Below are 16,327 nucleotides of genomic sequence, written 5' to 3' on the forward strand. Positions count from 1 at the left end.
GTCCCCTGCACTAAGGCAGGACCGAGGAAACCTAAACCATCCCTGACACGTGTTTGCCCCATCTGTTCTTAGAAACCTCCAGCAATGTTCCAGAGCTGAACTACCCTTAGAGTTAGAAAGTTTTCCCATATTGCCCCACCTATAAAAGGAGGGCTAATGCTTCTCTACATCACAGACAGGGCATAAGGATGCAAAGCAAGGCCTTGTGCTTAACTTGATATGTCTGTGTGTTGCATCTGCTCCGCTCCAGAATTGCAGGGAATGTTGTAGATTTCCATTCTATTGATCTGGGGGACCATTGATCGCTATGGTTATATAGGTTCTGGGTACTGGGGTGAGGCAATGACCTCAGAGTGAGGGTAGAGGTTAAGTTAGGGCTAAAGTGTCAGAGAGCTCTCTCTGCTGCAGCAGAAAATAGGCATTCCGGGGGCTGGATTTTAGTGGCCACCAAGTTGCCGGAAGCCTCTTGGCGTCAAGATCTGGCCACGTATACTGAGCAAGGGCGTCACCCAACGAAATGAATGGCCCTGACATTTTCAAGAAAAGAAAGGAAGCCGTCCCAGGGCCTGTGGGGCTCCGTGCTGCATGAGGCCATTGAGTGCTGTGGCTGGCTCCTCCCGTTGTCTGTTGGTTTCACTCCCTAGAAGTGGGCTTGCACAGAGCGCTCCCATCTAACCCTGCTCACCCACGCAGCCTGCGCGCCTCTGCCTGAAGACCTTTCCCTGCTCCCGCTCCTTACAAACGGGGTTTCACTCTCCTCCGGCTGCTCCGCTGTGTAAATACCGCTTCCTCCCATTCTCGCTCCGCGCCTCTGACCCGCGGCCCCAGCAGCCCCGGGACGGTGGCGTTTCGGTCCCACGCCTCCCTGAACGGGTTGAACGGCGGGGCAGGGGCAGCCGCAGCCGGGGGGCCCCTGCAGCTCACCCCCCACCCCAGGGCTGCCCGCCCGCTTGCTGCTCCTGCACGATCAGGGCTGGAGCTCGCGCTTGTGAATAAATCCCCCCCCACCCCGCCGCGCGCCTTTCCCTGCAGTGTGAGCGTCCTCCAGCGCCTCTGTCTCCGTGAGCTCGTCCTCCGCGGCAGCCAGTGGGATCGCCCCGGCTCCTCCCCAGCTGGGCAGCCAGGCGGGCGCTCGTGGGCCAGGCTCAGCCAGGCGTGGGGCTGGGGGGGCGGATGCAGCTTCGCGTCCAGCCGCCGGGGACCCCGCAGGGCTGGGAGCGAGCACCCCGGTGGCGTCCATGTCAGGGGAGGGGACCATACGGCTGGGGAGACGCGCCGTGATGTACACGGCGGAGACGATCCCCAAGGGGAAGAACCGAGTGATGGGGGTGAGTGTGGCTGAGAGATGGGAAAAGTGTGTGTGTGTGGGGGGGGGGGCTGCACTGGGCAGGGGGGTGCGGGGACTGGCAGGGCCCGAGCCGCCTCCGAGTGCCGGGGAGAGGGGGGCGCATCCCCCTCCTGGCCTGTGCTAGGCGGGTTGTCAGACGAGGATCATAGCGCTCCTTCCTGGGCTGGAAACCCATCAGCCAAAGCCCCCTGGAGCTGCCCCTCGGGGTGGGGGGGCCTGTCTGGGCTGCTCTTCCTTGAGAGACGCTTGTGTGGCAAGGTGACCCCCATGCAAGGGTGACCAGATGTCCCGGTTTTATAGGGACACTCCTGATATTTGGGGCTTAGTCTTGTATAGGGGCAGATTTACCCCCCCCAACACACCCCCTCCTGTTTTTTCACACTTGCTATCTGGTCACCCTGCCTCTTGCTCAGGGGCCTGCCAGCCTGATTCTCCAGCTGGTGGAGAGAGCAGGGGAGCAGGAGGGAGGGGCAGGCAGACCTGGGCTGACACCTGTTCCAGCTGGCATCCCCCAGGTGCTGCCAGCCCTGGGATTGGCAGCAGGCCAGGGTGCGTAGTGGCAGCAGGGGCTCTGGTCAGTGTCAGGAGAGCAGAGTCCTAGCGCCAGCATGGGCATAGAGGAGGGTTTCAGGGACTGCCCACCTGAGGGCACTCTGCTCTGCCTTGGCTTCCATGGCCAGCCCTGCTCCCTCCCTCATCTTGGGAGGTCAGAGGCTGGCAGCCCCACTGAACCCCCTGGGCCTGTTCTCTCCTGCAGGGAGCTCCGCAGAGCAAAGTGCCGCTCTCACATGTGGCAGATTCGTAGGCCCATTCTCCTGCTGGCAGAGGCTGAGGTTTCTGCAGAGCTGCATCCTAGCCAGGGGGTTATAGAGCTCTGCTTTGGGGCAGTGGGGAGCATCTTTTGCAGGACCCCCCTCAGGCTGGGTAAAGAGCAGCCCCCAAAAGGAAGGTTGCTGGCCATGCATGGAGGGGGAAATGCTGGGGGGACATGGGTACCCCCCCACAATTCCAGAATATGGCAGAAAAAGGAATCCTGCTCTTGCACTGTCCTGCCTTGAGGGCCTTTCATGATGCTCTTCCCAGACACCACTGACGAGGTCAGAACTCATCACACAGCAATTCCAATCTTTCCCCTTCTTTTGTTCTCCTCTGTCTCTGGCCTATGGTCCTGAGCTCAGTGTGGCTAGGAGTCAATCACTCCTGAGCACTAAACCCAGCTTGATTGGGTGGAAGAGCTACAGCTCTTCACTGCTCTGCCTCAGTTTCTCCATCTACTAAATATGGGAGGGTTAGCTGATGTTTATGTCACTGACCCCATCTTGAGTCAACAGCGGGGTTTGAACTCTCGACTTTCAGAGCTAAAAAGCACAAGCTACTCGGTGATAAGCTGTAACAGTGCCCTCAGTGACCCGTACCTAGCCCATGCTGCATTTGCACAGTGCTTTCAAAATGCAGAGCTGCTGGGCACCCCTCTGTAAAGTCAGCAGCATGATGGCAGGGATGACTGTGACCCATGTTACTGCTGTGATCATTCTCTCAGACCATCCAGATCATGATGGGCTTCATGCATATCGGCTTTGGGATTGTCCTGACGACCATCACCAATGTTTACACCTCTGTCTTTGTGATTGGAGAGATCCCGTTCCTGGGAGGCGTGTCTGTGAGTAGCATAAATGGAACTGAATGAATCCAGATTGGGTTGGCTTCCCATGACAATTCCATGTTCTCCACCCACTTCAGACTGGCTTCCCATGACCAGCCCAGTTTTCTCTCCTCTCTACCCACCGAGGACTGGGTGGGTAGGACTGTCCCATGGTCTAGCCTGAAGGGATTGTCTCTCACTTGCAATGTCTTTTAGAGGCACCTGCAGAGGATCAGAATGCTGATGAATTAGATGGATTGTTATTATTTATGTTGCAGGATCTCCTGGGGCCTCTAGTCCTGGACCAGGATCCCATAGTGCTAAGTGCTGTGCAGACACAAAACAAAAAGATGGTCCATGCCCCAGGCCTGGATCCTCACGGGGTATTCAGGGACTTAACTCATGGATTTCAACAGGAGTCAAGCAGCCACATATCTTTGAGGGCCTGGACCTTAGTGGCCCTGTGCCTGAAAGTATGGAGCCTACTTACCTGGAGAAACCCACCTTCCAGCCGGACAACAGAGACTCCGGATTGCAGGAGTCCAGAGAGGTAGCTGCTTTCCAGCAGAAGCAGACTCATTTCCTGAGCTCCCCATCCTATTTGCCCTAGCAGGGAGAAGGGGTCCGTGCTTCTGCCTCATTTCCATCAGAGGCGGGTCCCTTAGGGGAACCAGAATTGATCCCAAAGTTTAAAGAGACCCACAGTTTAATAATATGAGGCTGTGAAAAAGGCTAATGCAGTCCTAGGATGCATCAGGCGAGGTATTTCCAGTAGAGACAGGAAAGTGTTAATACCCATTATACAAGGCTCGGGTGAGCCCTCCCCTGGAATACTGTGTGCAGTTCTGGTCTCCGATGTTTAACAAAGATGAATTCAACCAGAACAGGTGCAGAGAAGGGCTACTAGGATGTTCTGAGGAATGGAAAACCTCCCTTATGAGAGGAGACTCAAAGAGCTTGGCTTGTTTAACCGAACCAAATGACGGCTGAGGGGAGATGTGATTGCTCTCTATAAATACATCAGAGGGATAAATACAGGGAGGGAGAGGAGTTATTTTAACTTAAGTGCCAATGTGGACTCAAGAACATATGGATATAAACTGGCCATCAACAAGTTTAGTCTTGAAATTAAAGGAAGGTTTCTAGCCATCAGAGGAGTGAATTTCTGGAACAGCCTCCCAAGGGGAGCAGTAGGGGCAAAAGACCTATCTGGCTTCCAGACTGAGCTTACTAAGTTTATGGAGGGGATGGTATGACAGGACTGCCTACAATGGCATGTAGCCAATCTGTGACTTCTAGCAGCAAATATTTCCAGTAGCTGGTGATCGGACACTAGGTGGAGAGGGCTCTGAGTTACTACAGAGAATTCTTTCCCAGGTGTCTGGCTGGTGGGTCTTGCCCACATGCTCAGGGTCTAATATTTGGGGTGAGAAAGGAATTTTCCCTGGGGTCAGATTGGCAGAGATCCTGGTGATTTTTTGCCTTCTTCTGCAGAATGGGGCATGGGTCACTTGCAGGTTTAAACTAGTGTAAATGGTGGGTTCTCTATAACTTGAAGTCTTTAAATCATGATTTGAAGACTTCAGTAACTCAGCCAGAGGCTATAGGTCTATTACGGGAGTGGGTGGGTGAGGTTCTGTAGCCTGCGATGTGCAGGAGGTCAGACTAGATCAGGGGTCTCAAACACGCGGCCCACAGGGTTATTTTCTGCAGCTCGCCAGCTCCCCGCAGCCCCCCAGCGTTTATCTAGAGTGGCTCCGGCCCGGCCCGGCGCACACCGAGGGCAGGGCAGGCTCCCTGCCTGCCTGCCCTGCCCCCGCGCCACTCCGGGAAGCGGCCGGGACTTAGTGGGGGCACAGGGGTCTGTGTGCTGCCCTGGCCGTGGTTCCCCGTTCCCAGCCAATGGGAGCTGCGGGGGGTGGTGCCTGGAGGCGCAGCCAGGGCAACACACAGACCCCTGTCCCCTGCCCCCCACAAGGTTCCAGCCACTTCCCGGAGCGGCGTGGGGGCAGGGCAGGCAGGAGGGGAGCCTGCCCTGCCCCCGGTTCACGCCGGGCCGGAGCCCACCCCCGCACCCCTCCTGCAGCTGAACCCCCTACCGCACCCCTCAACCTTCCTGCACCCCAACCCCCTGCCACACCCCACACCCCTCCTGCACCCCAACCCCCTGCCCTGAGCCCCCTGCCGCAAACTGACCCCCTGCTGCACGCCACACCCCTCCTGTACCCTGAGCCCCCTGCCGCACCCTGCACCCCTCCTGCCCCCCCGGGGGCAGGGAGGGGGCGGAGTTGGGGCGGGGATTTCAGGGAAGGGGTTGGAATGGGGGCAGGGAAGGGGTGGAAGAGGTGGGGCGGAGCAGGGCAGCGGGGGAGGGTCAGTGATGCGGCCCTCGGGCCAATGTACTAGTCCTCATGTGGCCCTCGTGGTCGTTTGAGTTTGAGATCCCTGGACTAGATGATCATGATGGTCCCTTCCGACCTTAAAGTCTGGGGTAATGGCATGCTCAGCTGTATTATACTGTTCTGCCACTAGGCAGTGCTGTGTGTGGCATGCCTTACTTAAACTCACAGCAGTGCATTCAAGGATCTTACAATTTATGCATCTGGTGTATATAATGAAGCTCTGTAGCTAGGCCATATCTGGTACAGATGCCTGATGGGCTAATAGCAGCCCTGCAACCAGCCATGAACAAGGTGCACCTGACAATGATAATTTCCCCTTCCCCACACAGTTCATCATTTCTGGCTGCCTCTCTATCGGAGCCGAGAAGAGCCCGACCGAATGCGCGGTGAGTCCTAGCATTGCCTTCCCTTCAGAGGCTTTAGTTTAACTCCACTTGAACCAGGGTGAAACCAGGATGCCAGGCACCAGGTGAACACAAAGGCTGAATTCCTCCCCTCCCCCAGGAGGTGTGGTTTCTGGTGTGGGAGAGGAACCTCTCCAGGGCAGGGGTGGGGTTCACATGAAGTATCTGATGATATTTCAGGGCATCCCCCTGAAGCATGTGGTGGGGGTTTGTCCTCCATTAAAGGTTCAGGGAGTAGAGAGGGATATTATGTTGCAGTCCAGCAGGTAGGTTTGTCTGAAGATCAGGAAAGCACTCACTCTAAGTCCTGAGATGTTTGTCTGAATGAGGAAAACCATCATCTCAGATATATTCCAGGGACAGGGATACAACAGGGAGATGGATACAGAGGGGCCAATGAGTTCTATGTAGGCTCGTAACCTTTGTCCACCAATAACAGTTCTCAGTTGCACAGCTGCAGCCATGTTATGAGGAGCTATAACCAAATTATGGACCAACCTCATGAGGGCCAGCTATACACCCAAAGTTCAGATGCTCCTCCAAACTCGAGCAACACAGGAACTCCCACACTGGATCAGACCCAAGGCCATCCAGCCCAGAACCCTGTCTCTGGTGGTGGCCAATATCAGATGCTTCATAGGAAGGTCCAAGAAGCCCCATAACCTGCCCCTATTGAAAGTTCCTTCCTACCCACAGATAGCTGATGACTGGTTTGTTCTCTGTAGCAAGCGAGTTTATATCTAGTCTAAATTAATTTTAATCCTGTCTAATGTGGCTATGGATGTTCTCATTCTCCATATTAACATCTAATCTTACTGAGCTCTTTGATCTGCAAGATCCCAGGCTGGGAACATCGTCTCGTGATTTCTGGAGATTCCTATTCCAGGTCAATCCTCGGGAAAGCTTCAGAGGCTGGGTTTCCAGAATGTGGGTTTTTACCCCCCAGGTCCAGACAAAGCCAGGAGACACAGATCCATGGTTTCAGATTAGAGGGTTGGTTCAAGTTACTTGCAAGATTACTTGCAAGTTACTAACCAGATTCCAGCTGATTATTTATTTCATCCATACCTAGCAATATCCCTTCCCCCCTCTGTGTGTATGTTCCAGGTGAAAGGAAGCCAGACCATGAATGTCATCAGTGCCATCTTTGCATTACTTGGGATAGTGGCTTTTATAATAGACCTGAATATAAATGGACTGTACCACTCCAACTATGACTACTACAATTATCTAGTGATGGTAAGCGACTGTTCAGATCCTGCTGGCAGCTTTCTATTCACAGATCATTGGTTTGGAATGAACATCTTGAGGAGATCTGTTGTTGCTCTAAGAGAGATGGAGAGAGAGGAGGATCTAGCTTTCTGTGTAGGAATGGGAACAGTGACGAGGGGCTCAGATGCCAAGGTGATGAGCATGGCACAAATTACATTGGCATTGGTTGGTATTTTGAGAGTGACCCCCTTTTTAGACAAAAATGCTGCTTTTGTCAAAATTGAAATGTTTAAAAACGTGCCAGCAGTGACAATGTTTTGTTTAGGAAGAAAAATTGGGAAAAAGCAGTTCTGAAAATGTCGAAATGTCCCATTTCAGCATGTACAGAACAGAACATTTTGAGAGGACTATTGCAAAGAAAACTTCATTGTTTTTTTTTTTTTTTAAGAAAAAAAAGTATAAAAAGGTCAAAATTGGAATGAAAGTGCTTTGTTGAGGTGGGACCCTAAACTACACTCCCTGAATCTTCACACAGCACCAGCAAAACTCCCAAGTCCTTGCCCCATCATGCACTGGGCAAGGCGTAAACCCTGAGATAGATTCCCTTGGAAAGGGATGAGGCTTCCTCTTTGTTAGCACTGAAGTCTAAGTCAAGAATTTGAAGGGGATGTGCCCAAGACATTCTAGATGCTAAATAATATGGATTGAGGATTAGAGAGAGGCAAAATCTTTTATTGGACCAACTTCTGTTGGTCTGAAGTAGAGTTCTGTCTAGCTGGAAAGCATGTCTCTTTCACCAACAGAAGTTGGTCCAATAAAAGATTTTGCCTCACCCATATCCTGGGGCCCACCCAGCTATAACCCTGCAAACATGGATTGAGGATGACACTGGGGACAGATCCTCAGGTGGTGTAAATCGGTGTTGCTCCATTGAAGCCAATTCAAAGCTGATCTACACCAGTGAATAATCTGGCCCTTGGGGTGCAGCATCCTGGCAGATAGAAAAGTCTGAGATGACACTGGGGGGAGCCACTGGAATGGATTCTTGGTGTACCCCGTTGGACAAGGAGAAGAAGTGGAACTGGATTTTTGTGCTTCCAGGAATGGACTCTGGGGGGGGGGGAGCTTGAGGCAAGAGAGGGCGTGAGTTGTATGTAGCACACAGCAGCCTCAGCCCTGGTCAGGGGTGTAGGGTGTTAATGGCTATGCTGTTGTGGTTTTCTGTTCTCGAGCAGGCCGGGAACGGGATCTCCGTCGTGCTGCTGATCTTCACCATCCTAGAGTTCTGCATTGCCGTCGCCACCGCACTCTTTTGGTGCCGGGCAACCCGCCTCAACTCCCATGAGGTGAGCATTTTGATCCCATGGGGATGCTGGCCAGCTCCATGTCTGGGAAGCATGGCAAGAGGTTTGCTTCCATTTAACCCCATCCCTGATTAGCAGAGCATATCTCAGGGAGGCAATAGTGGGGCTTGGGTAACATGGGCATGGTGGCCACTATGATTCAGATGATGCCAGGAAGATGGCAGTGGGTGTAGCGGATGCTGCTGGTGAACAGGACATGGTCCAGTGGAATCATTGGAGAGATGCCCATGGACCTTGGTGGGCATTGGCTCAGTTCCTCCGAGACTGCATGCAGGTGATGGTGGTGGTGATGATGATGCCAATGAGAGGCTGATTTCCCTGTTTTCCAGTCCATGCTGATTGTGCCCAATACCATCAGGGCAGACCTCATAGTGCCCACTGCAGAATTGCCTCATCCACCAACTTACAATGATGCGGCCTATGATCCGAAGAACCAGTCTGAGTGGGAGGCCCAAGAAAGAACCTGAGGAGAAGTCGGCCCAAGAGCAGAAGCAGCAGCTCCTCCTTCTCTGAGGAGCAAATTCTGGCCCCCTGCCTGCATGACAGATTTCCTTCAGTTACTGCCAATGTTCTGCCCACCCCTGGTCTCTGTCTTGAGTTCCAAGGGACCTGCTCTCCCCTTCTTCCGGGACGGGCTCACGACTGTGTGTTGCCCACAAATGAGACTTTAAAGCATGTTCCCCAGCCTGGTCTACCTTGAACCAAGAGGTAACATCTAGCCCGCACTCCCTGTAGGCTGCATGGGGAATTGGTCAATGAATCTGTCAAGGGGGCAGCAGATCCCCTGTGCATGAGTGCCCCCTGGGCAGAGAGATCTGAGAGCAGGCAGGGGGCCAGAGTGAAACTTGGGGCAGGAGCACCTCCAGACAAACATGTGACAATCACCCGTGTATCTAGCTGCGCTCTCCCAGGCCCCCTTTCAACTCTCTGTCAGCACAGAACCCAGCACAGGAACAGGGAGTGGCAGCTTGGAATCCTGACTCTGAGCTAGTTAAAACAGCCTTGAGGGATGCTCTAATTCCACCTGTCTTCCCCTGGTCCCCGTGGCAGCTGGAGAATAGCCAGTGCACAGGGCTGCCCTGGCCGCACAGCCTGGAAACTCCTGATCCAGGGGTTTTCTGCACTGGGGGAACAGCCAGGGTGTTGTTTGCACGGCTTTGGAACAGTGTAACCAGTGTCCAGTGGCCGCTCTCTCTCCATCACTGGATTTTGCCCCAGGCTGCGACCCAGACAGGCCTTCACTGTGGGTGGATGAAGGGCACAGACTTTGGAGCCTCCAGACATTGATGCTAATGTAGCCGCAGGTCAGCAGTGGCTGGAAAGCATTATCATCTGACAACCCGGTGTCCCATGCGAAATGGTGCCTCATTCTTAGTAGGTAAGGCCGCCAGGTAACAAAAACCCCACTATGATGGGCCTCAACTCCTATGACACAGCACCTTGAGGGGTTGGCAACTGCTCTGCAGAGCAGGGAAGGGGGTAAAAGGTCCGGGTCGTAATGAGAGATTCCCCATCTCCTGGTTCCTCCACAGCTAAAAGGCTGGAGAGCCCTATCTAGACAGAGGGGTCATGGCCTCCCAGGCAAATATGGGTGCTGCAAGAAGGAAGCCATTGGTTTCTCTAACCTCATGGTGTAGCCAGTCCCCAAACAGATGGGCATGGCTTTTTTCTCCCCTGTAGTGTGACTGAGTGATTTTTCTCTAATTGCTTATTGGCTTCTTTTGAGAAGAGCTTTATAGGGGAAAGGTGGGTAGGTGGTGTGGGGGAGTCTCCCACTGGCTTCTATAGACCTTGCATCAGGTCCTTTAAAAGCAATCATGGGAAATTTCTTCCGGCTATAAAAAGCCTATCTGGAAATCAGGGATCCTTAGCGTGAGGTGACCTTTATAACAGTCATCCTTTGGATACGTCTACCCTGCAATAAAAGACCCGCTGCATTGCCACGGCTGGCCTGGCTCAGCTGACTAGGCCTTGTGGAGGGCTATAAAATTGCAGTGTGGATGTTCGTGCTGGAGCTTGGGCTTTGAGACCTCATAAAGGGGGAAGATCTCAGAGCCTGGTCTCCATCCCAAGCCTGAACATCTACACTGCAATTTCATAGTCCTGAGAGCCCAAGTCAGCTGACCCAGGCTCTGAACCTCAGTGCCATGGGTTTTTTATGCAGTGTAGACATACCCTTGTAGTTGTAAGTTTGGTAACTTATAGGAACATTTAAGATATATTGAAATTTGCCTAAATGTCCTGCATCTGGCTCAATCTTTTTTATGTTTGGTTGTATTTCTGGTTGTTTTTATTTTACTTTTTAAGTAAACCACCTGTTTAAAACTTTAAATCCTGATCTCTGGGTATTTTGTGCCATCTTGGAGCAAGATACACCCTTCCAGCCAGTCTCTGTAGAGATTACAGCTAGGTGAATAATGGAATTTTCCATTTGTTGGCAATTTCAAAAAGTTGAGAAAAAAATTTGTTTGGGGTCAAACCAAAACCACAAATGTTCAAATTTTTCGGCAAATCACAAAAATAAAAGCAATATTTAGGGCTGAACAAAATGTTTTGTTTTCACAAAATTGTAACATTTCATTTAGATTTTGACCATTTTTAGATTTTTTTAAAAACAAAATGAAAGGAAATTTTGAAATGAAAAGTTAGTTCAAGCCAAAACACTGAAAGGTTACAATTTGATTTTTTTCAAGAATTTGGGGAGGAGGGTTCCCGAAAATGAACAATATGGCAAAATTCACATGAACTCACAAAATATTTTTGTGTCACCAAATCTGCATTTGTCACCAAAAAATAGTTTAGTGTGAAAAGTTTTACCCAACTCTAGCAGAGAGCCAAGGATTGAATGGCACAAAGAAAGCCAATGCCTTTCTCCCCTCTGGAATTAATAATTATTTCTATCACCACAAATCTGGTGCCAGTATTGAATGGCCCAAGCAGGCAGTGGTCCCTGGTACCACCTGCCTTTTGGAATAGCTACTCCCTAGGACTTTGCAGTCTGAAGTCCAGCTGCGCCAGCCTTTCTGGACCATGTTTCACAGGAACCAGCCCCACAGCTTTGTCCATATTGGGCACACGACCCAAAGGACAATGGAGAAACTTCTCAAAGGTGAGCATTGGGGGTAAGTGTTGTATGAGCAGCCTATTCATTGAGATGAAGGTGTTTGTGACAGGGTGCACCTGGCCTTTAGGGCTCTCTACAGGGGGCCCAATGGTCCTGGTACACCCTGCCCCAGGAAGCAGCAAAGGAGGGGGGAATGAAGCAGCAAAGGAGCTCCTGCAGGCCTGTCAGGAGCAGCCATCTTGGAAACTACAGATATGTGATCTTCCAAGGGCTAGTGCCAGCCAGTCAGAGCCCAGCAGGCTCAGGTAAAAGGAGCTTCAGGCCCTTAGCAGGGCAGTGTGGAAGCTATCTGGGAGCAGAGGAGCAGGGAAATGTGTTTCTCTCTGGCCACAGGAGCCTGAGGATCAGCCAGGGTTTATCTGCAGCTGCACTTGTATAGCTGGGTTAGCAGGGAGAGCGGGACCAGACCAGGGGCGCCGGACCCTCCACCTGCCCTGGGCAGCGACACCACGAGGGCAGGGACATGGGCTGGGGGCTGCTCTCGGGCATCCCAATCCCACACCCAGGGCAGGCGGAGAGTCCGGGGCTCTCCACAGCAGCTGGGGCTCCCTGGGTGGCTCTTACCATGGCCCCGCTCCAGCTTCTGGCTTGGCTAGGGGGCAAGGCCTTGGAGGGAAGAGGAGGAGCAGGGGTGAAGCCACAGAAGTGGGCAGGGCTCCTGCATGTGTCCCACTTTTACCTTTTGAAAAGGTGTTCACTCTAGGGAAGTAGCAACCACAAACTGAGTTAGGGTGACCAGATGAAACGGAAAAAATATCGGGACACATGGGGGAAGCAAAAAAAAAAAACAAGCCCCGCCGGAGTGGCCAAAGCCGCAATATCGGGACAAATGGTGTCCCCACCGTGCATCGGTCGGGACACAGGACAAAGAACTAAACATCGGAACAGTCCCGATTGGGATCTGGAGTAGTGGGCAGGCCTGAGTCACCAACCAGCAAAGTGGTGTAAACCCGAAGAATCGGGGGATAAGCCTAACCTAAGCCCTAAGAATGGAACAGGACTTGTTTGGAAGCCAGAGTGAAGGGCTGAATTTAAAGGGTTCAGAGCCAGGGCTGAAGACTTTGGTGAGACCAGATAGATTGTTTGTTTATTGGACTCTGCCATCCCAGAAGGGGTTCATTTTGGCTGTGTGACCTGGCCAGAGGGCTGACCCACTGAAATCCCACCAGGGGAGGTTGACATAGAATCATAAAATATCAGGGTTGGAAGGGACCTCAGGAGGTCATCTAGTCCAACCCCCTGCTCAAAGCAGGACCAATCCCCAACTATATCATCCCAGCCAGGGCTTTGTCAAGCATGACCTTAAAAATATCTAAGGAAGGAGATTCCACCACCTCCCTAGGTAACCCATTCCAGTGCTTCACCACCCTCCTAGTGAAAAAGATTTTCCTAATATCCAACCTAAACCTCCCCCACTGCAACTTGAGACCATTACTCCTTGTTCTGTCATCTGCTATCACTGAGAAGAGTCTAGATCCATCCTCTTTGGAACCCTCTTTCAGATAGTTGAAAGCAGCTGTCAAATCCCCCCTCATTCTTCTCTTCTGCAAACTAAACAATCCCAGTTCCCTCAGCCTCTCCTCATAAGTCATGTGTTCCATCCCCCTAATCATTTTTGTTGCCCTCCGCTGGACTCTTTCCAATTTTTCCACATCCTTCTTGTCATGTGGGGCCCAAAACTGGACACAGTACTCCAGATGAGGCCTCACCAATGCCGAATAGATGGGAATGATCACATCCCTTGATCTGCTGGCAATGCCCCTACATATACATCCCCAAATGCCGTTACCCTTCTTGGCAACAAGGGCACACTGTTGACTCATATCCAGCTTCTCGTCCACTCTAACCTCTAGGTCCTTTTCTGCAGAGCTGCTGCCTAGCCCCTCAGCCCCTAGTCTGTAGCAGTGCATGGGATTCTTCCATCCTAAGTGGAGGACTCTGCACTTGTCTTTGTTGAACCTCATCAGATTTCTTTTGGCCCAATTCTCTAATTTGTCTCGGTCCCTCAGTATGCTATCCCTACCCTCCAGCGTATCTACCACTCCTCCCAGTTTAGTGTCCTCTGCAAACTTGCAGAGGGTGCAATCCACACCATCCTCCAGATCATTTATGAAGATATTGAACAAAACTGGCCCCAGGACCGACCCCTGGGGCACTCCACTTGACACCGGCTGCCAACTAGACATGGAGCCATTGATCACTACCCGTTGAGCCCGACAATCTAGCCAACTTTCTACCCACCTTATAGTGCATTCATCCAGCCCAGACTTCTTTAACTTGCTGACAAGAATACTGTGGGAGACCGTGTCAAAAGCTTTGCTAAAGTCAAGAAACAATACATCCACTGCTTTCCCTTCATCCACAGAACCAGTAATCTCATCACAGAAGGCGATTAGATTAGTCAGGCATGACCTTCCCTTGGTGAATCCATGCTGACTGTTCCTGATCACTTTCCTCTCGTGTAGGAGCTTCAGAATTGATTCCTTGAGGACCTGCTCCATGATTTTTCCAGGGACTGAGGTGAGGCTGACTGGCCTGTAGTTCCCTGGATCCTTCTTCTCCCCTTTTTTAAAGATGGGCACTACATTAGTCTATTTCCAGTCATCCGGGACCTCCCCCGATTGCCTTGAGTTTTCAAAGATAGTGGCCAATGGCTCTGCAATCACATCTGCCAACTCCTTTAGCACCCTGGGATGCAGTGCATCCAGCCCCATGGATTTGTGCTTGTCCAGCTTTTCTAAATAGTCCGGAACCACTTCTTTCTCCAGAGAGGTCTGGTCACCCCCTCCCCATGCTGTGCTGCCCAGTGCAGTAGTCTGGGAGCTGACCTTGTTCGTGAAGACAGAGGCAAAAAAAGCATTGAGTACATTAGCTTTTTCCACATCCTCGGTCACTAGTTTGCCTCCCCCATTCAGCAACAGGCCCATACTTTCCCTGACCTTCTTCTTCTTGCTAACATACCTGAAGAAACCCTTCTTGTTACACTTAACATCCCTTGCTAGCTGCAACTCCAAGTGTGATTTGGCCTTCCTGATTTCACTCCTGCATGCCCGAGCAATATTTTTATACTCCTCCCTGGTCATTTGTCCAATCTTCCACTTCTTGTAAGCTTCTCTTTTGTGTTTAAGATCAGCAAGGATTTCACTGTTAAGCCAAGCTGGTCGCCTGCCATATTTACTATTCTTTCTACACCTCGGGATGGTTTGTTCCTGCAACCTCAATAAGGATTCTTTAAAATACAGCCAGCTCTCCTGGACTCCTTTCCCCCTCATGTTATTCTCCCAGGGGATCCTGCCATCAGTTCCCCGAGGGAGTCAAAGTCTCCTTTTCTGAAGTCCAGAGTCCTTTTTTCCTCACGTCAGAATCCTGAACTCAACCATCTCATGGTCACTGCCTCCCAGGTTCCCATCCACTTTTCCTTCCCCTACTAATTCTTCCCTGTCTGTGAGCAGCAGGTCAAGAAGAGCTCTGCCACTAGTTGGTTCCTTCAGCACTTGTACCAGGAAATTGTCCCCTACACTTTCCAAAAACTTCCTGGATTGTCTGTGCACTGCTGTATTGCTCTCCCAGCAGATAACGGAGTGATTGAAGTCCCCCATGAGAATCAGGGCCTCAGTAACTCTGTTAGTTGCCTGAAGAAAACTTCGTCCACCGCATCCCCTACAGGGACACCAGGAGCAGGGAAAGGACTACAATACTGCACCCAGCCACAAAGAGACACTCAAGGGATGAGTCCCGCTTACAGCATTAAAAATTATTTAAAGGATATATCAGAAGGCAGGTTGCTATATATAGAAACATAGGCACAGCTTCTCAGCTAATGGAAATCGCTGCAAAGGAGCTATGCCTGTTTCCGCTGACTGAGGATCTGACCTTTGAACTGCTCTCACTCAGTATAATGACAAGGAATCCTGGAAGCTCTGGACTCCTGTAAATACCCATGGGGACCTCTGTGGAATCAGCAGCTAATATACTAGAGAGCCAGTAGCAATCAGCAGAGTAGATCAGTACAATAAACCCACAGAATTCACAGTGTGTGTTATCAGCTGAGCAGCAAGTCGGCATTTGAAAGAGAGTGGTACGGTTACATAAGCGACTAGATTTAGGGCAACAAATGTACACTGTGATAGTAAACAACCTTAGTGTTGGCATGATTATGTCACTGACTTTACAGCCACTAGACAGATAGGTGTCATGTTCCAGCGTCGACCGCTCAGGACTCAGGTACCTGGGATTACTCCTTACAGAGTAAGTAACTCCTCTGGCCAAGTCTAGCCATTAGTAATAATAATATCTAGTACTCTTCATGAGTAGATCTCAAATCACTTTACCAAGGAGGTCAATATCATTATCCCCATTTTACAGATGGGGAAACTGAGGCACAGCAAAGGGAAGTGATGTGCCAAGGTTGCCCAGCATGCCAGAGCTGGGAAAAGCATGCAGGTTTCCTGAATTCCCAATCCAGTCCACTAGGCTACAGCCAAGATTTTCAAAAGTGCCTACTGATTTTTGGTGTCCCCCCTTGAGAAATCCTTTAAAGGGACCTGATTTTCAAAGGGTGGGTGGCCCTTTAAGAGGTTTCCATTTGGGTGCCCCTACACGGCAAGTCACTTTTGAAACTCTTGATCTTAAAAGAGGGACAAGGTGGGTGAGGGAATATCTTTTATTGGACCAACTTCGGTTGGTGAGGGAGACAAGCTTCTGAGTCACACGGAGCTCTCATTCAGGTCTCAGCAAGGTACTCAATGTCACAGCAAAATGCAAGGTGGAACAGATTGTTTAGCATAAGTAATTAGCACATATTGTAAGGAACCATTCAAGGTAGAGTGGC

General features: G+C 51.3%; 1 protein-coding gene across 1 annotated transcript; it reads left to right on the plus strand.

Annotated features, from left to right (window-relative positions):
- The first annotated feature begins 1,169 nt into the window (after positions 1-1,169).
- Positions 1,170-10,701, plus strand: LOC141989927 (membrane-spanning 4-domains subfamily A member 12-like). The gene is made up of 6 exons (XM_074956856.1): positions 1,170-1,328; positions 2,889-3,008; positions 5,722-5,778; positions 6,904-7,035; positions 8,244-8,354; positions 8,702-10,701. Exons 1-6 carry the CDS (start codon positions 1,239-1,241, stop codon positions 8,837-8,839), a joined length of 648 nt encoding a protein of 215 aa, XP_074812957.1. The 5' UTR covers positions 1,170-1,238; the 3' UTR covers positions 8,840-10,701.
- Positions 10,702-16,327: the final 5,626 nt, after the last annotated feature.

The sequence above is a fragment of the Natator depressus genome, chromosome 6, assembly GCF_965152275.1.
Source record: "Natator depressus isolate rNatDep1 chromosome 6, rNatDep2.hap1, whole genome shotgun sequence".
Lineage (NCBI taxonomy): Eukaryota > Metazoa > Chordata > Testudines > Cheloniidae > Natator > Natator depressus.

What these genes read in the sequence shown, in the direction of transcription:
- LOC141989927 (XM_074956856.1), top strand. Translation starts at nt 1,239, where the DNA reads ATGTCAGGGGAGGGGACCATACGGCTGGGGAGACGCGCCGTGATGTAC. An exon ending in GGAAGAACCGAGTGATGGGG is followed by an intron (nt 1,329 to 2,888) that starts GTGAGTGTGGCT and finishes TCATTCTCTCAG; the next exon opens with ACCATCCAGATCATGATGGG. An exon ending in CGTTCCTGGGAGGCGTGTCT is followed by an intron (nt 3,009 to 5,721) that starts GTGAGTAGCATA and finishes TTCCCCACACAG; the next exon opens with TTCATCATTTCTGGCTGCCT.